Source organism: Perognathus longimembris, chromosome 21 (genome assembly GCF_023159225.1).
Source record: "Perognathus longimembris pacificus isolate PPM17 chromosome 21, ASM2315922v1, whole genome shotgun sequence".
In the NCBI taxonomy this organism is placed as follows: Eukaryota; Metazoa; Chordata; class Mammalia; order Rodentia; family Heteromyidae; genus Perognathus; species Perognathus longimembris.
The window spans coordinates 27,930,133-27,955,849 of NC_063181.1; the positions used below are offsets into that span (position 1 = coordinate 27,930,133).

Genomic DNA, 25,717 nt, shown 5'->3' on the forward strand with positions numbered 1-25,717 from the left:
AAATCCAAGGTAATGAACAGATCACCACTGCAAAGCAATTTAAGTATAAAACAACTTGTATGCAAAACCAGGCCAAGATCTTTATGATAGGCAAAAGCAAAGGCTTTTTAAAAAAATGTGTGTTTTAAAAAATAATCAACTCCTGCCATCGACTAGGTTTTATAAGAACCATTTATTTGCTTGTGGGGCAAATTCTTAACTCTTGTTTTTTACCACATAGTCTGTGCATAACCAGGAACTCCTGGATTTCTTCAGCTACTCCATCTTCAGTCCTATCTACCATTCCCCATGCCTTTGAATATGGAAGAAAAAATTGAATCTTTTGTATAAAACTTCACATTTCTGTTTTCCTCCTTTCAGGATATTTTCAAAATATCCTATTCTGAGTCAGTGCCAATCCATGTGACTGAACTGAATCAAGCTATCAACAATTATCTATAGTAATAAACCTGACAGCTTTGGAATGTGTGTTACTTAAGGATTATGTAATCTATTCCCAAGTTATTCAATACCACTGTGAATGTACAAGTCTTCATTTTCTGCAAAACTTTATACCTGATAATACTTTTTGAATGAGGTTGCAGAACTCAGTTTCCACTATACTCCAGGGTTGATGTTCATTTCAAAGCAAAATGTTTACCTCCATGCAGGCTCTTTCTAAAACTACAACCAGGAAAATACAGTTCTGTAAGCCTTAACTGCATATCTAACCTGGACCAAGTAGAGATGCCATGCTCAAAAAGGGAAGAAGAGACTGACGTAGAATAGTGTCTTGTTTTCCCACATACAAATAACTCCTCTTTTTATTGCAAAGTGAAATGTGACACAGATCTCTTTCTCCTGAGTAGAATGAAACTCAAGCTTCCCCACACTTCACCGACAGTGTGGCAGAAATTTAGAGGAATAATCCAAAATAATTCATTAAGTCTGAGGCTCAGAGACATGGCCTTTGAGAGGTACAGAATTCCAGGGGGAGCAAGAAGAGGCGAAGATCCCAGCCACTGTGGGACAACCTCAAGTGATTTATTTTCAGTTCTGTTTTGCAGCTACAAGTGGATTTTATCTACTTATACTCATTGGGAATTTTATTTCAAAAACAACAAACAAACAAAAAAAACAACCATGAAGCTCTTCAGTCATCTACCAATAAGCATTTCTGTTACTAAATGTTCAAAGCATATTTTGGCAAGATAGTGTCCTAAGCTAGCGTCCCCAGCAGTTGTGTATTCATTGTGTTCTTTTCATCAGTGACAATGTGAGGTAGATGCCACTGTGCACTTGCAGACAAGGACTTCCAGATTCAGAGTTGGGCTTGAATCCTTGCTATGAAGTAAGAACTGCACCCTGAGCTCTTCCTTGGTTCTTCATGCAGGTGATGTCATTGAATTGTCTCCATCGCCATTCTGGGTCTTCTCCAAAATCCAGTCCACGTACTCAGCAACTTTGGTGTAGACACCTGGTTGTTCCTTACGGGCACAGCCCTCACCCCAACTGGTGATGCCCACCAACTGCCACACTCCATTGTGCTTACAAACTAAAGGGCCACCGGAATCTCCCTGGGGTACAGTGGGTTTAAAAATACAATGATAGAAGCTTATACCAGAGGTACAATAATACTGCACACACCACGCACAACACACATGCATGCTTTTCAGGCATCTCCCCTTCCCATCAATCATTGCATGTGATGAGAATGAGTATGGTTTCATTTTTAGTGTATTCCAGCTTCCATCAAAAAGTAAAAGAAGCTCAAAATTCCCTTATTCTTCCGTCAACTAAATTTCAAGTTCTAATATTTTAGTATAATTACGGTACATAGCACTATTATTCTGAATTACAGCATTCACCCACACAGATGGTGACATATGTATCATAAACAATATGTGGTGCACATTGTATATGTTAGATATTGTGTAAAAAATCAACACATTATTTTTGTCTGGATTGTTAAATGTAATGAAATACACTACTGGGAACTATTTTGACATGAATTATCTCTAGCAAAGTATTGTGTATTGTTCCATGACCAAATGCATTACCTTGCAAGCATCTTTCCCCCCTTCTTTGTAGCCAGCACAGACCATCTGTTTGGTGATGATATAATCTCTATATCTTTTCTGGCATTCTTCATTTGTTACCAAAGGAATACTTGCCTTTTGTAGAGTATTTTGGATTTCATCTATGAAGTAACCAATATACAAGTTCAGAGGGAAGAAATACAATAAATATGGAAATAAAACTAAAAGAGCAAAACATGTGATGCATGTATATATGTGTGTATACATATGCATTCATGTATGTATGTATGTGCATATATGTAGATATTTATATATGTGTGTATACATGTATCTCTTTGTATACATGTGAACAGCCTATGAATATCTCTCACGTATGTAGATAAAGACAGACAGGCAGAGAGACAGCAAAAGATCTGGGGGCGGGACAGGCAGAGGGAGTTCACAGGCAGAGAGACAGAAAAAGATCTGGGGGCTGGGGGGAGTCATTCAGACAAAGAGATCCAGAGAGATAACAAGAGAGATTGAAAGAGACAGAGAGCAAAATAGGAAGGGAGAGAACTGGAGAAAGAAAGAAAGAGAGTGAAACACAGAGACAGGTTTCAACAATGCCATACCCTAAGGCTGATCAGAGACTGGGGCTTAGCCTATACCATCCTCTCATCTCAATCTAAGCCCCTCAGAGGGTAGGCATTGCCATCAGTACCATAGCCTGGATGGTCTAACCAGGAGCTGCAACTTTTACCTTGTCCTAGACCAAGATTGTAAATAGGTACATATTACATTACTGGAGTGGTGGTTAAATATGGAAAAAAATATGGAAATAACACTTGTGCTAACCATGGTTCCCAAGTTGTGGTAGTTATTAAAACAACTATTTAATACATTAATACAGATGTGCATATATCATTATAGCCTAATCTTTTAGCCTTATTGCAATCAAATTGGTTTTCTTCATAAACTTACGTGCTTGATATAAAAGCATTAAGAGATTATGAGAAGAATGAATGGAAAAACAGATTAAGAATGTCTAAAAAGAGATATGTGCCTGACTGTCTATACAGCTAGCTATTTGATGTCAAGGAAGAACACAGAATTGGGAGGTAGAAATTACTATTAATATCAATATTTTATTACTAATTACTTTTGTTATTAATGTTATGATTAATAGTGACAACAGCATTCATATTAATTGCAGATAATTGTTAAGTTAATTACTATTAATAGAAATATTGATTAATAGTAATAGTAATATTGGGGACCAAGTGGGCTGTAGTGGGCTTGTTGATCATATAAAGGCCCAGTTCCACAGGTAAAGTCAAACAAATTATCTTCATTGTGAAATAAGATCCTTGGAAATTTACTTCTTTCTATTTTCAGTGCCAAAACTATCTCAGAAGTCACTGAACAAATATTTGGAAATATATTAATTTTAAAAGTCCTGAGTTTGACCTGGTGCAGAGGCTTATAGCTATAATCCTGGGTGTTGTGGAAATGAAACTCAGGAAAGTCTCAGTTTGAGGACAGCTCGGGCAAAAGTTTGGAAGACCCATCTCAAGAAAGGGGCTGGCTGTGGTGGCACAAGCTTGTCATTGCCAACCACACTTGTTAGAAGACTGTAACCTGAGGCTGGGCAAAAATGTATGAGCCTATTGGAAAAAAAATAGTGAATCATGAAGGGGTTGAGATATGGTTGAAGGAGTAGAGTACCTGACTCAAAAGTGTGAGGACCTGAATTCAAATATCAGTACTACCAAAAAAATAAATAAACTTTGACATAAATTTAGATGGGAGAGGATTTAACATGTCAGAAGAGAAAAACAGAAAATGTCAAGCTATATATACCTTTTTCCTTAGTGTAGCCCCATCCTGTTACCCAGCAGTGGGCATAAATTGTATTTGTATCCACTTTGGAAGGCAAACATATTGGCTTTTGGAATTCTGAAAGATAATTTTAGAATTAACTTGGTTAAGTAAAGTGATAGATACTGACTTTGAAAACACACTCTTAGCTATTCCTAGTTGTTCTTTCCACAGACTCACACTGAGAATGACTGGTCTTTGCTGGACTTCTGAATTGGTGATTCAAGAAAATTTCTCCCATTAGAGATATGCCTACATGACATAAAACTATTATTGACATTTCCTGGGTTATACCAAAAGTCAGAATCCAAATTTACTGTCAAAAGCCTTTCTAGGTTCTTGCCTTTTTAAAAGTGTATATTATGGCTCAGGTCAGTCACAGCAGAAACATCCCATGAAATGCCTTACTTATTATCTTACTTATGATAACAAATGGAGGGAGGAAATGATTCACTCCGTTTTGGAGACGAGGCTATTCGAGGAACAAATAGAAAAGCAGGTTGTGTGCAGTCAACAGTTGTTAATGAGCACTTTGAGTTTCTCAGGGCTGATGTTCTACCAAAACGAAGCAGAAACTCCCTTCTTCCCAGATTTTGTGCCTCTGTCTCTTCTCTCCTGAAGTCCATCCTGGAAAATAACACTCGATTCTGGTTACTCTTATCAAAAGAAGTCCAGTGCTTTTGGATGGCATAGATGTTAACTTGGCCTACTATTTCTTTTTTCCTGTGCTGGTACTAGGGCTTAAAATCATGGTCTGGGTCCTGTCCCTTCACTTTTTTGCTGCACATTCCAGATTTTTGCTGGTTAATTGGAGAAAAGAGTCTCATAGACTTTCCTGCTTGGGCTGCCTTTGAGCCACCTAGCTAGGATTACAGGCATGAGCCACCAACCTGACTCAGTCTATTATTTTAACAACATATATGCATCTGTGTCCCTCTCTAGAAAAACTATTGACCATTTCTTGTTCCTTGAGTAGGAGATCTTTTATGTCACAGGAATGTAATTTACTTGGTAGTCCTCAACTTCCACTCAACACCAAGCAGAAAGTAAAGACAAACTCTGCAGATTCTGCCTCTCATTCAAGCTGATGGCTTAACTCAATCAAATACCATTCACCCGTATAGTGTTTCCTTAAATATGTTGCGTACCAGTATTATTCAAAGGAGCCTGAAGTTTTATTAAGGCAATATCATGACCACCTTCTGAGACTTTATAGTTCTCGTGAATAATAAGCTCTTTTATTTGTGAGAAAGGAGTTTCTTTTGTAATTTCAGACAGATTTATAAGACCACTGTAAATGTGCCAAACATCCGTGTAAGGAATCCTAGGAGAGAAACAAATGCCTGATGAGATGCGGGCTTGTTGCTTATTCCATTTTCCTTCCCTTTCCTCCTTCAAAAAAGACTAAAGAAGGAAATTCTACATGTGATCCATTTCCTCTTCCTGGTAAATTGTGATTACCCACAGCAACAGTACTGGATCTCTGAAAATTTAGTATATAACAATGTATCTCTATGTCATTACCACATGTTTACCTCAAGGAAAAATATGCAAGTATTGCTATTCTGAAAAGCTGTGGAGAAATGGAGGTCAGATCACCAAACCTGAAAGCAATTGCTTTCATTAAACTCAGATAACTGCAGTCAGATTGATTACAATCAGCCCCTACTGGTGAGCCTATGGATCAAATTGATCAAAACATATTTATATTTTGGAAAGGATTAAAAATGTAAATTCATAGGGGCTGGGGATATGGCCTAGTGGCAAGAGTGCTTGCCTCGTATACATGAGGCCCTGGGTTCAATTCCCCAGCACCACATATATAGAAAATGGCCAGAAGTGGCGCTGTGACTCAAGTGGCAGAGTGCTAGCCTTGAGCAAAAAGAAGCCAGGGACAGTGCTCAGGCCCTGAGTCCAAGCCCCAGGACTGGCCAAAAAAAAAAAAAAAATGTAAATTCACTTTATATAGAATAAATTCAAAACCACAACCTTCTTTTTTTCAGAGATATGTATATTTTAATCAACAGCAAATGAGAGGTACGAGAAATGCTTGCAAAACATTCTAGAAGAAGCTAGGCCTCCATGTCTCATCTCTGTAGTCAATTCTAGCTATTCAGAATGCTGAGATCTGAGGATCCTGGTTCAAGGTCAGCTGAGATAGACAAATCCTCAAGATTCTGTAATTAATCAGCAAAATGCCATCAGTAGAGGTTTGGTTCAAGTGGGAGAGTAACATCTGTGAGGTTGGAAAAAAATGAGCGAGAGCATGAGGTCTTCAAGCCCTGGTACCAGCACCAAAAAAAAAAAAAAAAGAAAAAAGAAAAAAAAAAAAAAGAAAGAAAAAGAAAAATTCTAGAGGAAATATCATAGTTCTCAGATGACTTTCAATTATATCACAATGATTCCAGCTCTGTAATCAATCTCTTAAAACACTCAAAGCACCAAGCCTCAAAGAATGAAAGTGCTTGATCTCTATTTTGGTACACTTACAAAAAACAGAGACTATTTCCCATCTCTGAGCTTTCCAATCATCTTCCTTCCATGAAGTCATGTATTGACATCACACACACACACACACACACACACACACACACACACACACACACACACACCACACCACACCAAGGAGCCTTGCTGTCCTTCTGTGAAGCCAATGACTGCTGTGCAGATGTGGCAGTGTGTAGATTCTAATGCACACCTCCCAGGCCCTGCCCTTTGGGGCAGGAGAAGGGGAAAATTCCACTAAATAAAAATGTTTTGATTTTTACTTATTTTTGAGAGATCCCAAGTGCATTTCACTATCCCTTTAGCTTATTCATAAGCTTCATCCATTTCTATGATTCTTATAGAATATAGTATGTGTTAATTTATATTTTCTGAGCAATTGTTATATTTCAACTATGGTATTAAATATCCAAGGGTATCATTTAACCCTTCTAAGAAGATCATAAATTAGATACTATTTTTAAAAATTTAGTCAAATGCCAGTGGCTCATGCCTGTAATCCTAACTACTCAGAAGGCTGAGATCTGAGGATCAGTGTTTGAAGACAACCTGGGCAGAAAAATCCATGAGACTCTTATCTCCAATTAACTACAAAAAGCCAGAAGTGGAGCTGTGACTTAAGTGGTAGAGCCTTGAGCACAAAAATGCAGGGACAGCATTAAGGCCCCAAACTGACACCCTATGACAGGAAAAAAAATTAAATTTAAATTTAAAAAATTTTAAAATCTGGAAAGGATTTGTGAATTGTCCAAAGTCACCATTCTAATAACTGGTGGATCTGTGACTCACAAACTACAAAGTCTCATTGTTTTACACTTCAAAATTCAGACATTTCACACTATCTGTCCAATAAAACACAGATATTTCTATTTAGTGCATATTAATCACACATTGTTTTCTGATGGATTGGATTGGTCAGGACCCTACATGCTGTGAAATATTTTGAATATGATCTCTCCTTAAAATTTCTTAGATATCACTAAGAATGGCTGCTATTAAAAAAAAGTGAAAAATAGCAAATGCTGGCAAGAATGTAGAGAAAAAGAACTTGTATATTATCTGCCATTGCTTAAAAAAATGGGAAAAATCCACATATCGAGTAACAGTGGATCAATGGATAAAGACAATATGGCATAACAGTACAATGCAATACAATTTAACCACAGAAAATGATGAAGTGCTGTCATCTGGATGGATGGAACTATGTAAATTATCATGTTAAGTGAAATAAGCCAGGAACAAAAGACAAATACTGCAAGGACTGAGTTGAGTGTGGATTTTTTAAAGTTTATCTCATAGATGTTGAGAGCTCAGTGGTGGTGACCAGGGTTAGAGGATAATAAAGGGGCAGCACAGACAGCGAGAGGTTGAAAAAGTATTAAATAGGAGCTAGATAGCAGAACAAAGTTTGGGGGATTTGTTGCATGATAATATAGTGTATATTTCAAAACATCTGAGCAAAAAAATTTCTGTGGGTTCACCATGAAGAAAAACTGAATGTTTGAGGAGATACATAGATTGGCTCTGACCTAAATATCACACACAACAGCCAAGTACCAGAGGCTCATGCCTATAATCCTAGCTACTTAGGAGACTGAGCTCTGAGAATCACAGTTCAAAGCCAAACTGGGCAGAAAAAGCCAGAAGTAGAGCTATGGTTCAAGTGATAGAGCTCTACCCTTAGCATCTGAGGACTGTCCCTGAGATTTTCTTTACGTGTGTGTGTGTCTGCACACACATGTGTGCACACACAGACACACTCACATGTATGTATCAAAACATCACATGGATCCCTATATGTGCAATTCCTAAATATGCACAATTTTTATATTCTTATATATTGCTTAAAAAGTAAATTTAGAGGCTGAGTCTGATGGTCTTTGCTCATAACCACAGCTATGTACAAGGTTGAGATGGAAAGACTGCAGTTCAAGGCTGGTCCTTGGTACCCATGAGACCCTACCTGAAAAATAAACTAAAGCATACAGAGCTGAGAGCTAGATGTATGGCTTAAGTAGTAGAGCACTTGCCTTTCAGGGCCTTGAGTCCAAGCCCCATTACCACCAAAGATAAAAGAATACATTTAAATAGAATATTTTTATAAAAAACAAATAATTTTTCTATTAATAACATCATCTGATAAGGGAGAAACTGATTATAGATTGATTCTTCAAGACAAATAGACAAGATCCCCTTATATAAACTTACGAATCAAAGCAATGGGCAGCAGTCAGGATCCACTGGTTTGCAATGATGGACCCACCACACACATGGTTCCGAGACGTCAGCTTGACTTGCAGGCTCACCTGCCAGGGCCACTCTCCCAAAGAAGAGTTTGTTCCCCCCACAATGCGTGCATTGGTTTTTGTTGTGCAGACTAAAACGAGAGGATTTGCAGCTCAGGGTGAGAACTGGAAGAAATTAGTCAAGGAAAAGGAGATACACAATACTGTCCTTAAGATGAAGCCACGCATCACAGCAACCCAGACATCCCTTGACATCTGTGACAAAGGTGTTTTGAAGACTCACCAGAACCATCCCCTGTTTTGCACAGTCTCAGGGAATAGCCAGAGCTCCAGTGTGTCCCAGATGAGATCCTCATTGGGGAGCCATTCAGTGATAACTTTAGGGAACACTTACACCTGCATCAAATGAACCATGCAAAGAGAAACCTTCAGAGAAGGAAATGCTATGAAATACCTCGCCAGTCACCAATTACATTGCCCCTTACTTCTCTCCCTTGCAGTCTTCAGGGAGGGAGGAGAAAGTGAAAAACTGACAGCGAATCATCTTTGTGCAAGTGTCCTGGCAAGCAGTCACCTCTTCCTCAAAAGTCACATTCAACTCCTCTCCTCCAAAATTGACCCCAGGGTAGATTTTGGAATGGCAGGGTTCTGTGCCAGGAATCAACAGAAAAAGTTATAAAACAACAACCACAACAACAAAGCGATAAGCCACATGTTCACACCGTTCTACTGCCCTGAAGATTGTTTGATCACTAGCACTTAGGGAAAAGAAATCTTGATATCTGTCAGTCATCTAGCACCAACACTGACTCTCCTTACCGGGCAATGTCTTCCTGCAGGTGGCCAGGCTGTGGCCAGATATAGTATTTTCTTGAATAGAGGGACTTGGGGCTCCACTTTCAGAAGTCTTAAGGTAACATGCATGTCTATTTTAAAAATACACGAGAGACAAAATAAAAACTGCATTAATACAAAATACTAAAGCAGCCTATATATATACATATATATGTATATATATATAGAGAGAGAGAGAGAGAGAGAGAGAAGCTCAACATTTTATTCAATTCAAATACTCACCAAGGTAAACCAGACTATAGGATTGTAATAAATTATATTGTGTAAGTGTAAATCAAGCCACAGTTCCATCTGATAAAACAGATAGGTTCAGATATCAAAATAAGATAATGGTAATGTTCTGCTATGACTTGCCTAAACCTGTAAATAGCTATACCCTTATGAACACATAAGATGATGCTAAGTGAAATGAACTCCATGTTATGGAAACGATTGTTATTTCACAGTTGTAACTACTTTCAACGTCCCATGTGTATCTGTAGCTTCTATTATTGATGATGTTCTTGTATCACCTTCCAGCGGTTGTACCTACACTATCTCTGTAATCTTATCTGAGTATATTGGAAACCGTGTATACTGGTATTAGAAGTAGGAAATTGAAAGGGAATACCAAAATTGAGAGACACAGGGTAAAAAAAGACAAACAACTACAAAAGCAATACTTGCAAAACTGTTTGGTGAAAGTGAACTGAACACCTCAGGGGGGGAAAGGGAAAGGGGGAGGAGAGAGGGGGGTATGAGGGACAAGGTAACAAACAGTACAAGAGATGTATCCAAAGACTAACTTATGAAACTGTAACCTCTCTGTACATCAGTTTGATAATAAAATTTTGAAAAAAAGAAAAGAAGATAATGGTAGAGTTCTTCTTTCTAAATAATGGTAGAGTTTCAGTTTGTAACTGAAAAAGAACATCAAGAGATGGAATATTAAGATTTTTTGCTGTTCTTATGTAGATATATGCTTTCTGTTGGCCCCATTTATATATATAAATTTAAAAACAAGGATAGATTACCTAACGCTAAAGAGGTCAGGTAAGAACTTATATCAGGACAAAACAAGCTAAATCACCTGATGCCAATCCAACCCATAAATACCAGGAAGACGGCTGTCAAATTCCTCTTCTCCCAGGGTGACTGTTTCATAGATTCACTGTGATGTTTGTTTTATGTAAGACAAGGCACATATAACAGTGCACAGCATAAGGCTGCTGAGAGGACAGCAGCATTGGCTGCCCGCCACACTCACCTTTGTGACTCCACGCTCCATGCATCCGTATAGAATGTGAAGAAGAGGCAGTTGGGGTGATAAGTGCAGATAGTTCGACACACAAAAGCATCTGGGGTGAGCACTCTGGCCACATCCACGTCTGAAAAGGCTCGATGCTGGAACATGTCCATGTTGCAACCTGTTGTACTCACAGAGGAAGAGCATCCTTCAGGTGGTGACATGGGCTTGGACTTCATCATCGTAAAGAAGGAAACTCTGATGCTCTATGAACTTTTAGAACTATATGTGCTAAGGGAAAAATTGTCTATTGCAATCTCTGTAAACCTCTGTGCTGTTTGGGGGTAGACAAGACTGCCTTAATACCGATAAGAGGGAAGTTCCATGTTATTAAAGAAATTGAATCACAACCATTACTCCCAGCCCCTCTTTCAACCCATACACAATATTTAGGTTACTCAGTGAGTATTCGTGTTTTCTTCCTACTCTCCTCATCCTGAATTGGCCTTAGGAACAGTAATATAACAATTTTATGTTCTATGTTCTTGATTATTATGAGAAATTTTTTTTTGCCAGTCCTGAGGCCTGAGCACTGTCCCTGGCTTATTTTTGCTCAAGGCTAGCACTCTGCCACTTGAGCCACCGCACCACTTCTGGCCTTTTCTACTTATGTGGTGCTGAGGAGTCAAACCCGGGGCTTCATACAAAGCAAGCACTCTTGCCACTAGGCCATATTCCCAGCCCTATAAGAAACTTTTTAATAAAAGGAGATTAATAGAAATCCCAGGCTCATATAGAAGTGCCATGTAAAAATCACTTTCATTCTCCTGACTTTGTTTCTCATGTATTTTGTGTTTATGCTATTTACTCAGCTTAACACAATAACAAAAGTTCTATTAAAATTATGGAAGCTTAGAAATAAATAATAGCATTTATGGAAAAAATGAGTATAGTCACAAGTTAAATGTTCATAGCTGTACTGAAAAAGGCAAATGGAGGAGAAACAAAAAGAGAGTGAGAAAAGAGAGACAGAAAGAGAAAAACACACAGAGAGAACATCTCCCATGATGCTCTCATGTGAGCAGTCTCTGAAATTAAGCATCAATTACTTGAATTAAAAATCAAATATGTCAACCAGGTACTGGTGACTCATGCCTGTTAACGCTAGCTATGCAGGAGGCTTAGACCTGAGTATCCATGTTGGAAGCCAGCCTGGGGAGGGAAAGTCTGTGGACTCTCATCTCCAATAAGCTGCCAGAAAACTGGAAAGAGGAGGTATGTGTCAAAGTGATAGAGTGCTAGCCCTGAACACAAATGCTCAGCGACAGCTCCCAGGCCCTGAATTCAAGCTCATAACACCCATCCCCACCCCACACCAAAATCAAATAATACAGTGTATAACCTACAAAATTAAGAAGAGTGAGGGCAGGGGTGGGTAAAGGCAGGACCAGTGAAAATGTTGAAAGGTGTAACATTGATCAATATATATTGCATTCATCAACTGTGTTGTCAAATGGCAACTCCTTTGTACAACTATTTAAAGATAATAATAAGAAAAACAAAATATACTAACAAAAAATTCAAATATACACAGACCCTAACAGCTGGAAATGAGTGCCTGGGACACTGATGCCAGCCTACAATTTGCATTTTCGCAGGGATGTCCCTGACAGATGGTTTACAAGTTTATTGAGATATGTGTAGTTGTGAGGACTGAATGATCTCATGACACAGGCCATTTCATTTCTGAACCATGAAGCTGTACTGATTTTTTCCTTATATTCTGCACAGGAGTGTCTATCTAGAGCTCCCCTATGGAACCACATAGATTAATCTGATCCCATTTCTAATGGCAGCACTTCAAAATAAACCAAGAGTGCCAACAATCTGTGGCAGGGCACAATGTTGTCAGCTCTCTGTGATAACTGCAAACACTTTCAGCAAGTGTTGCAGCATTTTGAATCAAAACTCTTGTTGGGTTTTGGTCCTCCATGGTTGTGGGGAAGAGGGGGTTTGTGGGAGGTTTTGTGAGTTTCAGACCTCCTGTGAATGAATTAATGATCTTCCTATAGAACTGGATTAGTTACTCTGCAGAAACTTGTTACAAAGCAAGTCTTCCTCTTGGATTTTGGCTCTTCCACACTCTCTGCTTGCCTTGCTGCTTTTTCCCATGTTGTCATGCCTCATGAGGCCCTTTCCAGATGTGGCCACCTAACCTGTAACTTCCCAGACTCCAGAACCATGAACTAAATAAATGTAATTTCTTTATAAATTATCTAGCCTCACTCCTTCTGCTATTGCAACAGAAAATCAGCAAAAACAATGTATGCGCAGAAGGGAATTCATCTGAATTAACATGCTTAACTCTTACAGTTGTACCTTCAAAAACTCTCCTGGAAAATACACAAACCTTAAATCATGTAATTGAAAAGTTAGAAACAACAAACATGGCATAGAGCATAGAAAGGATGAGTTGGAAAGAAGAAGAGTCAAAAGATACAGACTGTTTGTGACTTCCCAATCTTCCACACAGAGTTCCTAATGCAGAAACCAATGCAGAAAGCTAGCACAGAGTAGCACACAATACTGTGTAGCAATGGTTTTCATGACAACTGTCTATATATTCTAATTGAAATGACTTATGTGTTGAAAATAACCACATTCTACTGATGCATCATGACATAAATATGAATACCAATGAGAAGTGACCTTAACTATTTTATCTACAAATTCTCTGAACTAGTGTCTTATTGCTGCTATTAGAGGGGTATTGTTATAAACTTAGATGCTTTAAACAATACAAATTTATTATCTTATATTCCTAGACATCAGAAGTTTAAAAAAGGCCTTAATGAGCTACCATCAAGATGGCAGCAAGGTCTGGTTCCTTGGGAAGCTCCATAGAAATGTTTCCATGCTATTTTCATCTTCCAGAGGTCATCATTTGCTTAGGTCTTTTGCTTAGGCACACTTCCTCTGCCTTCAATAATGTAACATCTTCAAATTTCTCTGACTCTGACCCTTTTGCCTCCTTATCCCTAGTCCTCTTATAAGAAAGCTGTGACTAGGTTTGTCACACTGAGCTAAGCAAGAGTAATTCTTATTTCAAAGTCTTTCACTTGGTCACATCTCTCACCAACATACTCACAGGTTTCAGAGATTAGCACATTCCCCAGGGGAACTCTTGCACTGCCTACTGAACTCACATAGTGCAGTACTAGTCATCCAATTACCAATTTCCGATAGTGCACAGAGCTTCAGGGAGAATCCAGACACCACATCGCCCAGCACCTTTATACTCATAGGCCCACCACTTGGACTGTGCTTTAACATACAGTTGTTCCTGAGTGTGAAAAGAAGAGATGACTTTTCTTCCTATTTATTAAGATGTGTACAACTCTCCAGGTAATATTTAGCATTGAAATGGTCTGTCAGCAGTAGCATTTTCAAATGGCAAAGCAAACAAGAACCTGATAGTGGGCTGGGAATATGGCCTAGTGGTAGAGTGCTTGCCTCATATACATGAAGCCCTAGGTTCAATTCCTCAGTACCACATATATAGAAAAAGCTGGAAGTGGCACTGTGGTTCAAGTGGTAGAATGCTAGCCTTGAGCAAAAGAAGAAGCCAGGGACAGTGCGCAGGCCCAGAGTTCAAGCCTCAGGACTGGCATAAACAAACAAACAAAGAACCTGATAGTATGTAAGCTAGAGGAATTGTAAACTGGTAAACATTTTCCCCCATTCCCCTGCAGAGAGGGGATTTGGGTAAGAATAGAATGTAGTGGAAGGAATCATTTTAGTTTGTATGTGCCAATACTGAGGCTTGAACTAGGGGCCTGAGCACTATTTCGTAGCTTTATCATTCAAGGCTGGCACTCTACCACTTGAGTCACTGTTCCACTTTGAACTTTTTGGTAGTTACTTGGAGATTAGAGTTTCATGGACTCTTCTTCCTGGGCTGGCTCTGAATGGCAATCCTCACTCCTTAGTCTCCTGAGTAGCTAGGATTACAGGCATGATCCACCAGAACCATGGCCAGAAGTCATCATTCCAAACTGTCACTCCCAAACAGAGCCTGGGGGGCCAGTAGGACCTAATCTCTTCAGGAAAAAGAAACGCCATTAAAACGGAGTAAATAAGTAAAGAGCCTTGGACTCAATCTTCCTTTGGCTTTAATTTGAGAAAAACAAGTTAGAAGTCATGAAAAATAAAATTAAGTCCCCCAAACTACCATGGTAAAGAACAAACATCACATTTCACTCACCGATACTTTGCGCTGGGAAATGTTTCTGTGGCATAGGTAAAAAAATGGCAGTGAATATTATTGGTGCACAGTTTTTGGCATTCTTCAGCACTTATAACTTTAGATACATTAAAATTGGACCCTCTCATATCAATCTTTTCATAAATGTCCCGGTGGCAAGCTGTATAAATGAAATATGTAGAGCACACTCAGTCACATATATTTCTAGAGGCAGATTAGCAACACCAATAAGGCATGGTAGCTTTGAATGATTGTATCCCATTTGGGGCCAGTGCTCTATTAAGTAGGGGTCTTAATGTTTTTTGTTATGACCCTAAATGATCAAATTTTGCTTGAAATACACACACATGCACATACACACACACACACACACACACACACACACCATGCAATGCTAGAACTAAACTACTTCCTAAATTTTAAAGAGTATACCATAATACGAGTCACATTTGTATTGAAATTATCAGTGAGTGGAAAGTTGTAATGTTTATACAAGTCTCAAATTACCAGGATATTGATTATGAGTGCTAGGAGATTGTTTGTTAAACAACCTTTGACCTTGTCACTGGATGAAGGATCTTCTTTATTTCTCTACTTTTAACTAGTCACATGAGATTATGAATTGCATCCATGAGCCCTAACATTACATCCTTAAGAAATCTTCATAAAATGTGGAGTGGTGCACTTATCTGCCCATAATTAACTCATTTCTGGTTTGCGTAAGTTTGTGAAATTCAACTAAATGACATTTTTAATTAAAATTTATCTTATAGTAAAACAATAATTCTTCTAAAAGGAAACCAGATTGGTTCCTTCTGTTCTTTGACTTGTTTTTCTTACTTGTTTGGTTTTTGAAACAGGTTCTCATTATGTAGCATAGAGAGGGGCTCAAACTTGAGATCCTCCTGCCTCAGCGTCCTGAGTGCTGGATTACAAGTACCCACCACCATTCCTCACCCAAATTAGACATGTCTATGTGTGTATGTTTGTATACGTATATGTATGATTTAAGTCATACCTGCAAATTAAACTATGTTCAGAAAGGACTATTACCCACAGTACAACAACCCACAATTTATGGTATGAAATTTTGTTATTCTAAGAAATACAAAGTCATAAAACTACTTTTAAGAATGGGAAGATCAAAAACATGCAAGTTAAAAGTAAAGCAATATGTTGAAGTCGGAGTGAATGAGTCATCCCCATCCCCAGAGGTGTTTATGAAAACAGGAATATACTGACAATAGAAATGGAAACTTTCTTCAAATATGCTACAGATGAGAAAGGAAATGAACTAATTCAGCAGTGATACTCACTAGACACTATGTTAGAAATGAAGTCCGCAATTTGTGGGGAATAGGGAGGGAAAAACTGGGAGAAAATGATAGAGGGAATGACACTGTTCAAAAAGAAATATACACATTACCTGACTTATGTAACTGTAACCCTTTTGTACATCAACTTTGTAATGCTTTTTTAAAAGAAGAAAATAATACAATGAAACATACTGACATAGCTTTAAGAAGGGGGAGGGAATGGGAAATTTTTAAAAGAGGTTTATTTAATTAGAGGTACATTGCATGAGTGTATGGAACTATCACAGTAAAATCCCCCTATATCACAATAAATACCCAATATATGCTAATAAAATAGGATCTTAATGAACATAAAAGAGAGAAGAAATAGTCTAAGATATGGGAGGAATATTTACAACAAAACTTTTTCATTATAATTATCTGAAAACTTTACCTACTCCTACATGTTTTTGACTAGAATTCATCTTGAGCTTGAAGACATTTTGTTCTTCCTAAGATTTTTATTTCATTTTAATCTAAGGTATTAGAGTGTTAGAAAAGAAATTTCAAATCAAGTTTAGAGAGTAAAACTAAATGTGGGCAGAAATTATCCATAACCAGCAGTATTGGGAATAACACATTTTTCCCATTAAATTTTGCTGTAAGAGAGGATAATGAGAAACTAATGCTTCATTGAATACTTGTTACAAAATTGTATTTGTATATAAATCTGATTTTATTAATGTATTATTTTTATTAATTTTTTTATTAATTTGATTTCCTGATGTACTCACCTCAGACTAACTGGCCTATTATGTTGGCTAAGTCATGCTTCCATATTTTAACTCATGTATTACTACCCTTCATTATTAACTTTAAAAAAATCAGACTGTAAGTTTAGAATTTGTGTGTATTGATTGTGTGGTATTTGGGAGAGAGATTTGAACGTATCTGAAATTTTAACCTACAAAATTAGTGGTAGACAGTAAGGATAAAATAGTAAGAATACAGCCCAGCTAGTGAGAGAGTCTTTGTAACCCTTTTTATTTCCTGATCAGCCCAGTCATGCTAAAGAAATAGTCAATTAGTATAGGAAACATTTCCTGTACCATCAGTAGCAACCTTGGTGGGGTTTTTTTTTCTAACAAGTAGTAGTCCCAGCAAGATTCAAAGAATCCAGACCCATAGGATGGCTGATACCCAAAAAGCTTTCTCAAAGCCTTATTAATGGCACTACTGACATTTTAGGTGGGAAAATTCTTTATTATGGGGAATGTTCTATGCCTTTTAAAATGTTTTCTAAGATTTCTGGTTTCACCTGACTACGTAGAGTAATATCATCTCTCTCAAAATGTCAACCCAAAATGTCCCCAGACATTGCTAAATATTCTCTGGGAGGAAAGGACAAAGAGCTTCTGATTGAGAATCACAAATTACCTGCAAGTAAACTTAGAAGAGAGACGTTCCCTGAGTTTTCTTTAAGTGCCTTATCTGGAATCAAATCAAGGAGTGACTATTGTTTGCACATGAATTAATTTTTGCAAATCTTAGAAATTTTTTCTAATTTCATAACTAATAAGAGCTTTGGGAGGCAGAGAGATTGATAGAGCAGGTGATATTAATTAAAATATTTTTGAAACGTGGAAATGTAACAATAAGATTCCCCTTCTGAGAAAGTGGTATAAACTAGTAAATAAATAAGCAAATAAGCCTCAATAAGAATGTTGACGGATAAATACAAGGTTGGTGTTTCCTGCATCTGTTTTATCCTTCTTGCTGCTCCCTTCCAAAAGTCCACAACAGTCCAGAATTGAAGCAAAAACTGTTCTATGATAATCCACTAGGAACTCAGATATAGCTAAGAAATTGACACCTTACCACTTATTTGATATCCACATTGTTTTAAGGAATATCCAGAGACTGCATTTGTCCGATGAATTCTTGGCAGGGTTCCTGTCACACTGTCTTTCATGAAGCATCCAAACCTGTTTTCAAAACAAGAGTCGGGCTGGGAATATGACCTAGTGGCAAGAGTGCTTGCCTCATATACATGAAGCCCTGGGTTCAATTCCCCAGCACCACATATATAGGAAACGGCCAGAAGTGGCGCTGTGGCTCAAGTGGCAGAGGGCTAGCCTTGAGCAAAAAGAAGAAGCAAGGGACAGTGCTCAGGCCCTGAGTCCAAGGCCCCCAACTGGCAAAAAATAAAATAAAAACATATAGAAAATATAGAAAACAACAAAGCATTTAAAAAGAAAACAAGAGTCACTTAGGAAGTAGAATGATTAAACTGCATCTAGAACATGCCTGGTATTTTCCATATATTAACAAGAATAGACAGCAATGCTGGCAACCTGTGGGAGAAGCATTGTTAGAGTCAATTCCATAATGTCCAGTAGTTTTTGCAACTCCTCAGCGTTGTTTTTCTTTATAGACATATTTTGTGTGTGTGTTTGTGCACTCACACACTCAACATCTGGACGCTGTCTCTGAGCTTTTGTGCTCAAGGCTAGCATTCTATCATTTGAGCCACAGCTCCTTTTCTGGCTTAAAAAAAGCTGACAGCTAAATGGGGATAAGAGTCTCATGGATGTTCTTTCTTGGACTGGTTTTAAACTGCAGTCCTCAGATCTCAACCTCCAGAGTAATAAGGATTACAGACAAGAGCCATTGGTGCCTGACAAAAGACACTTTAAAATATATTAAGAGTAAACCATATTGAAGAACGTTTCAGTATTTCTTAAATCAGGAAATGACTTTTCAACTTGTGATTTTTAAGTAGTTTATTTAAACAGTTTAATTATTCAAAAAATTGGGGTCTGTATATAATGTTCATCTTTCTTATCAACTCCTTGTAATCTCTAATGTAAGGGTCCCTTCCATCTGACTAGTCTACTGTAAGGTTAATTTCATTTTTTACGTACTCTGGAAACAAATTCAACTTTTAATATGATGACTTTCATCCAATTGGAGAGATGTCTGAATCAATGTTGAACAACACAGTCAGCATAAACAATCCTGAGGGATGCTACAAAATGGTGTGCATTGTGCATCCCATGGATACTACTTTTTTTTTTTTTTTTTTTTTTTGGCCAGTCCTGGGCCTTGGACTCAGGGCCTGAGCACTGTCCCTGGCTTCTTCCCGCTCAAGGCTAGCACTCTGCCACTTGAGCCACAGCGCCGCTTCTGGCCATTTTCTGTATATGTGGTGCTGGGGAATCGAACCTAGGGCCTCGTGTATCCGAGGCAGGCACTCTTGCCACTAGGCTATATCCCCAGCCCTACCATGGATACTACTTTGAAAAGTGACTAATCAGTTATGAATTTCATGTACCTTTTCTCTGGATCCTTGGTCGAGCTGGAAGGGAGAAAGCTGAAGAGCAAACACTTGGGGTGGAATGTGCACATCATCTGACAGTGGTGAGCGTCTGGGCTGTACAAGGCAGTCACATCCCCACCTCTGAAGAAAGTGTTTTTGTATAATTGAGTCAGACATCCTACAATACAATTGTTAACACGTTGACATGGAATGACTTTTTAAGGGAAATATATCTATATTCTTTCATGCATTTCCTACCTAAAGACCTTTATGTGAATTTAATCACAGAGGCAGGATGAAAAGCATGAAGGCAACTGTTTAAACAACACATAAGGCTATACGTCATAGAAATTTAGCTGTTTTTAAACATATAATAATTATACATTAGCCCCTATAAACTATAATCCTAGCTTAGTTTCTTTTTGGTGTCTAACATGTTATGAAAATATATCTTAAAAATAATTATGTTTGTTATACATTTGAAACACTTTTAGAATAAATATCTACCTAAATTTTTACACCTTGTAAAGGGAGCTTCAGGTAGGCTTCATTATTTTTATCCAATATTCGTGTGTGTGTGTGTGTGTGTGTGTGTGTGTGTGTATTATGTGTAACAGAGATAGAAAAAGAGAGATAACAAGTAACTGAGTCTCAGGGTACTCACAAATCCATATATTTCATAGAAACTATGAGACAAAACAAAAATCTCAAATTAATCTGCTTCCCAACGTTGGCCCCCTTTCTAGCATGTAATCTTAAATGTTGCTCCTAATCCTAGTTTAATTCAAACAAATGAATTAGCTTTTATGCTTTAAAAGCTCACTTCTGAGATATCTTGAAGAAATGCATCCATATGCTAAATTGGAAAAAATTCAGTCTGCTTGTTGTTTGGATTTACAACTGAAATACTTTGCAACTCCCATATTATTGAAAAAATTATCTTCACTGACTTTAAGATATGAATTTGAATTTTCCTTAAAAGACCCAGTTCAAAATCCACTTAATAAGCTTTCCAGCTTAGTGAGCATGGGTTTTAGTCAGCTATGTGTCCATTAACCATGGGATCGTTCAGTGAATTCCAAGTACACTGCTGGTGTGGTTGTCACTCTTCAATTTTCATATTAAATTTCAGGAAATAGGAAGCTTGGCTGACATATGTCTCATTAAACATCATAGACTTAGTATTGTTTCTGCACTATTGTAGCCCTTTGAGGATCTTGATCCAGATTCTATTTTGATGATCCAAACCAGTTTCTCTTTCTTTGTTGTTGATTTTGTTTTGAGTGTTTTTTTATTATCTTTGAGTAGTTGTACAAAAGGAGTTGTCATTCAACAAAGCAGTTTATGAAACCACTGCATTTTGATCAGTATCACCCCTTTCGGCATCAGCTTGTCTCTCTTTCAGAAATGTGGCTAAGATTCCTGCACCTGGGCAAGATTTGAATTTGGAAAGATCATGGGTAGAAACTTCAGGGACTACAAGTTCCCTAGTGTATATGTCTGGGATTTCACTAAAACACAACGTACTGAGTGGTTGGCCAGTGACAATACTACCTATAAAGAGACTTGATCTTTAGATAATTAGTGTTTGGGGCTGATTCATAATTATCAAGCTGTCATCCTTTCCCCATGTAAATGACACAGATGTAATCTATGACCAGTGTCAGCCTTGGGGAGCCTATGCTGGCCATGTGACTCAGATGATAGAAGCGGGGGAGGGTGATTAGAAGTGATGATGATGATGACAATGACAATGTTAGCTTTGGATTGGATTGTAGAGTGAATTTAGCAGAACTTATAATGATTGTGACTTTCACAGTTTTTCCACATCCTTCCCCATGTCCTTAGATACAGGGCAGGTTATATGACCTTGTTAGAAACTACATGATCAATAATAATTAAAAATATTCTATGTTAAATTAGTGACAATATGAAAAAATTATTTTCCAGAGAAAGGTAACAAATAAGTACATGAAAAAAGTAAGAAAATAATGAGGAAAATAATATTAAATAATAAAGAAGAAGAAAAATACTCTGTTAAATTAGTGAGAGATGTGAAAAAAATAATTTACCTGAGAAGTACAGCAAGTAAGTATATGACAAGCAGTATCACAAATGCATACAATTTAAAATATCATGATGTGTTGGTGGCTTTAGTGTGGTCTTGCTTGTAATCTTTTGGGCAGATGCCAAAAAGTGGGACTGCTGGATTATAGGGGAGCTCTATGTTTAGCCTTCTGAGGAATCTCCATCCACTTTCCAGAGTGGTTGAACAAGTTTACATTCCCACCAACAATGTAGTAGGGTTCCCTTTTGGCCACATCCCCTCCAGCATTTGTTATTATTTGTTTTCCTGATAATGGACACTGCAGCACAATTTGTCATTGCTAAAATATGCAACCAATCTAGATGCTCCTCAGCAGATGAGTGGATCAAGAAAATGTGGTACACGTACACAATAGAATTCTGTGCTTCTATCAGAAAGAATGACACTGCTCCACTCATAAGGAAACAGAAGGACTCGGGAAAAAAATCATACTAAGTGAAGTGAGCCAGACCCAAAGAAACATGGACGCTATGGTTTCCCTCATAGGGAATAATTAATACACATTTAGTTTAGTCATAGCAGAAGATCACAATAGCCCAGTAGCTATGCCCATATGAACACATAAGATGATGCTAAGTGAAATGAGCTCCACATTATGGACACAAGTGGTATATCATTGTTCTAATTATTTTCAACATGCTATTTGGAACAGTACCCTTTTTTTTTCTTTTTTCTTTTCTTTTTCTCTCATATTCCCTTCCCATGGTTTTACCCCACTATCACTGTATCTGGATACTGTTATATATGTATATTAGAACTAGGGAAGGGAAAGGAAATACCAAAATTGAGAGACAAAGGATGAAAAGACAAACCATCCCAAAAGCAATACTTACAAAACCATTTGGTGTAAACAACTGTACAACACACAGTGGGGGGAGGGGGAAGAGGGTAAAAATCAAGGAGGAGGTAACAAGTTGGATAAGAAATGTACTCACTGCCTTACATATGAAACGGTAACCCCTCTGTACTTCACTTTGACAATAAAGAAAAGGCAAACAAAAATAAATAAAATATCAAGATGTCCTTTTATCTGTAAGATTGACAACAATTTAAAAAACAGTGTTGATATAATAATGCTTTTTTTTCCTAAATCATAGAAAATGTAGTGCAAAGTTCCTTGAGTACAGATGAAATTTTTGGTTCAGAAGCCAAAAAGTCCATGATGAATCTGATCTCAAGAATACCCAAACATTGTACTCCACAGTGAATAGCCGCACACAGTTTTTCTGTATTGATTTACTCTGTTGCATGCTACTACCAGTGGTTTCACGATCTGCATAACAGCTGGGTCATATTGGCAGCTTAGGCCTTTGTTTTCTCTTATGATTCAACTCCTATTTCTAAAAGTCTAAGTAAAAATCTTGTTATGTGACTTTGACTCTCAGTGTTTATAGCAGGCAAGATGGTTGCACTTCCTGGTTCTTGGTCTGGTGGGTTACAATTTCTAGCACTACTGTATCCGCAAAAGCTACATTATCAGAACCACATAGGCCAAAACTAGATGGAGGCAGTCTTCTAGGAGTAAATTTGGATACTGTTCCTGGTAACATGACTGCATGCCAAGCCACAAAATAGCAGATTCCTATTAGAATTAGCCTATGTAGGACAACTGAGCACTCTCATATGCTTGTGAACAAAGCCATCCCAGGGAAGATAATTTCATTGTGTATGTCATAAAATCTTCAAAAATACTCACAATGTTGTACCTAGTAATTTTACTTTCAAAAAATTAAGCGGTAGAAATAATTGACCCTATGTATAAGAAGGTACATAAAAAAACTCATGAAAAGGAACAAATACCAAAAATATGGTCTGTATTTACTTGCATTGAAGACACCTAGAAATGGTGAAAGTGAGTTAGAGTACTTATCATTTATAGCTTTGGCAAAATATATAAATAGATGCAGTAGAAAAATATCTGAAAGAACAATGGCTATTTTTGAATTTGGGGAAATATATACAAGTAAAGTTTTCCATTTTCTCTGTATTAACCATTCTATTTTTCCTATTGTAATCATGTTTAGTTTTTGCAAAACAATCTATTTTACATGGCATAGTCCATAACATTTCCAGCCTATACTACTTATGACTGTTTATTATGTGATGATGACTGTATCATAGAAGAACATTTAAAAAGAGGTGACAAATGAAGGGAGCTTGTAATTTAGGGAAAGGGAAATGAAAGCTTTTTCTTGTAGATATTACATCTCTTTTCAAATGTAAACCTCACCCACAGGAATTGATTTTAGCCATACAACAATCATTGTGGTTTGATCATATCTTAACTCTAATCTCAGAACCCATTCATAGTGGTAGCCCAGAAAAAAATGTCACTCTATATTTAATGAAAGTCAGTGTCCTGACTCACTCTTACTCTCTGAAAACTAATAGAGCAGAAAGAGAAAGAAATAAGATTGAAACCCTCTGTTTAAAAGGATTCATGTAGACTATCAAACAGCTGGCCAAACTAAGTTAAATTTAAACCAGAGACCTTTGTTTCTGAAATATTTTTCTACTGGCTTAAAGTAAAAAATATCCAGTACGTATCAGATACTTTTATTGGGCACAGAAACTATAAAATACTTAGTTCTCTTTCAAATTTTTAGCTAAAGTTTATCTTTTTTAAGTATTGGTAATAAAAAGTGGGAACTGACTGCTTGTTTTGAAATCTGCTTGGTAGGGAGTCCTTCAAACAAATTATTTGTAACTCATGCCATAAGGCATTTTAATTTCTGAGCTCTTCTCTTGGTCAATCGTATGTATTTATAGCAATATATCTGAGGAGTAGTTCTTTTCCTCTAAACATGAAAATGACACCTGAATCCTCAAGAGCTTTCCTCCCTCTCCCAAAGCTTTATGTTTGGTAGCATTTTCCAGGGTGGTAAATTTTGCTTAACGATTCCTCTCTTACGCACCATTAACTTTAATTGTTATAGTTAATATACTTACCACAGGAAACTGTGGAAAACAAACAAAGAAAATGAGCAGCTTGGTTGAAAGAAAACATCCTAAAAAGAAACACACATATGAAACTTTGCTGGATTTAGACAGTATTTCACATGGTCATTAATTTAATAGATATAGATGCATATTTTCTTATGAGTGTCTATATTGCTAATCAAAACACAAAATGACTAGTATGGAAACAGGTGGCTATTACAGTGGGTGGGGGAGGCGTGTTTGGAATATTTTGTACCAAGAAATTGCAACTTTATATGCTTCTTAAGGTATACATCTTTACTATTGTTTGTTGTTAATTAGTCATCTCTTTTGCTATTAATTTTAGAATGGTAATCAACAGAGGATTAAACAGTTATAAAACCTCTCAATTTAAGTATGAATAAAAATAATTATAGTTGTGGAAATCCCTACAGAAATAAATCCTCTAAAATATTCAAGCCCATAAAATTATAATTTTAAAGCAGTCAAAAATCACCATTGGCTTTCAAATATTTTACATTTAGACATAGTTCCACCTAATATCTCTAAATACTCAGGAAATCAAGAAATTAACAGATTCTTCATAAGGTAAATATTATAGTTAAAAATAAAACACTACTTGAGAGTGATCAGAATAATAGAAATTTGCTACCTGAAAGCCCAGTTGCTTCTGTGGTTCTGGAGACTAGAGCCTGTCTTGCCATGTAAAAATGAATGGTTTTCAAGCTGTCTTAATGTGGCTTTGCAGGCCATATTTGCTTGGCTTCAATATTGACTTTGGCTTTCTGCCAGCAGTTTCAACTTTTTGTCCTGTCAATATACTCCGTGTACATCTGTGTTCACATATCCAAAATAGTAACCCTTTCAGGGAGTGCTACAAGTGATGGAAGAATAAGAATTTCGAGCATGGGTTCCTTTGCAGAAACATCAAGTTGAACAACTTTATGTCCACCAAGATACTCCACAAGAATGAAAGAACCCAGGTGAGAGGTAACAGCACCTGCTAGAACAGAAAGAAGAAAAGACACATTACAGAGTATGGGAAGGACCATCTCACATTGATGGCTTCACTCTCCTCTGGAA

General features: G+C 37.3%; 1 protein-coding gene across 1 annotated transcript; it reads right to left on the reverse strand.

Annotated features, from left to right (window-relative positions):
• Positions 1-169: 169 nt before the first annotated feature.
• Positions 170-24,863, reverse strand: Klkb1 (kallikrein B1). Its single transcript, XM_048330777.1, has 14 exons — positions 24,644-24,863; positions 19,603-19,765; positions 18,147-18,253; positions 14,974-15,133; positions 13,943-14,052; positions 10,731-10,890; positions 9,449-9,555; positions 9,115-9,277; positions 8,913-9,025; positions 8,592-8,760; positions 5,027-5,202; positions 3,861-3,956; positions 2,040-2,179; positions 170-1,556 (listed from the first exon to the last, which is right to left on the reverse strand). Exons 1-14 carry the CDS (start codon positions 24,699-24,701, stop codon positions 1,365-1,367), a joined length of 1,914 nt encoding a protein of 637 aa, XP_048186734.1. The 5' UTR covers positions 24,702-24,863; the 3' UTR covers positions 170-1,364.
• Between the last annotated feature and the right edge of the window lie 854 nt (positions 24,864-25,717).

What these genes read in the sequence shown, in the direction of transcription:
- Klkb1 (XM_048330777.1), bottom strand. Translation starts at nt 24,701, where the DNA reads ATGTTTTCTTTCAACCAAGCTGCTCATTTTCTTTGTTTGTTTTCCACA. An exon ending in TTTCCCAGCGCAAAGTATCG is followed by an intron (nt 14,053 to 14,973) that starts GTGAGTGAAATG and finishes TTTCACACTCAG; the next exon opens with GAACAACTGTATGTTAAAGC. An exon ending in GAAGACTGCAAGGGAGAGAA is followed by an intron (nt 9,026 to 9,114) that starts GTAAGGGGCAAT and finishes CATTTGATGCAG; the next exon opens with GTGTAAGTGTTCCCTAAAGT.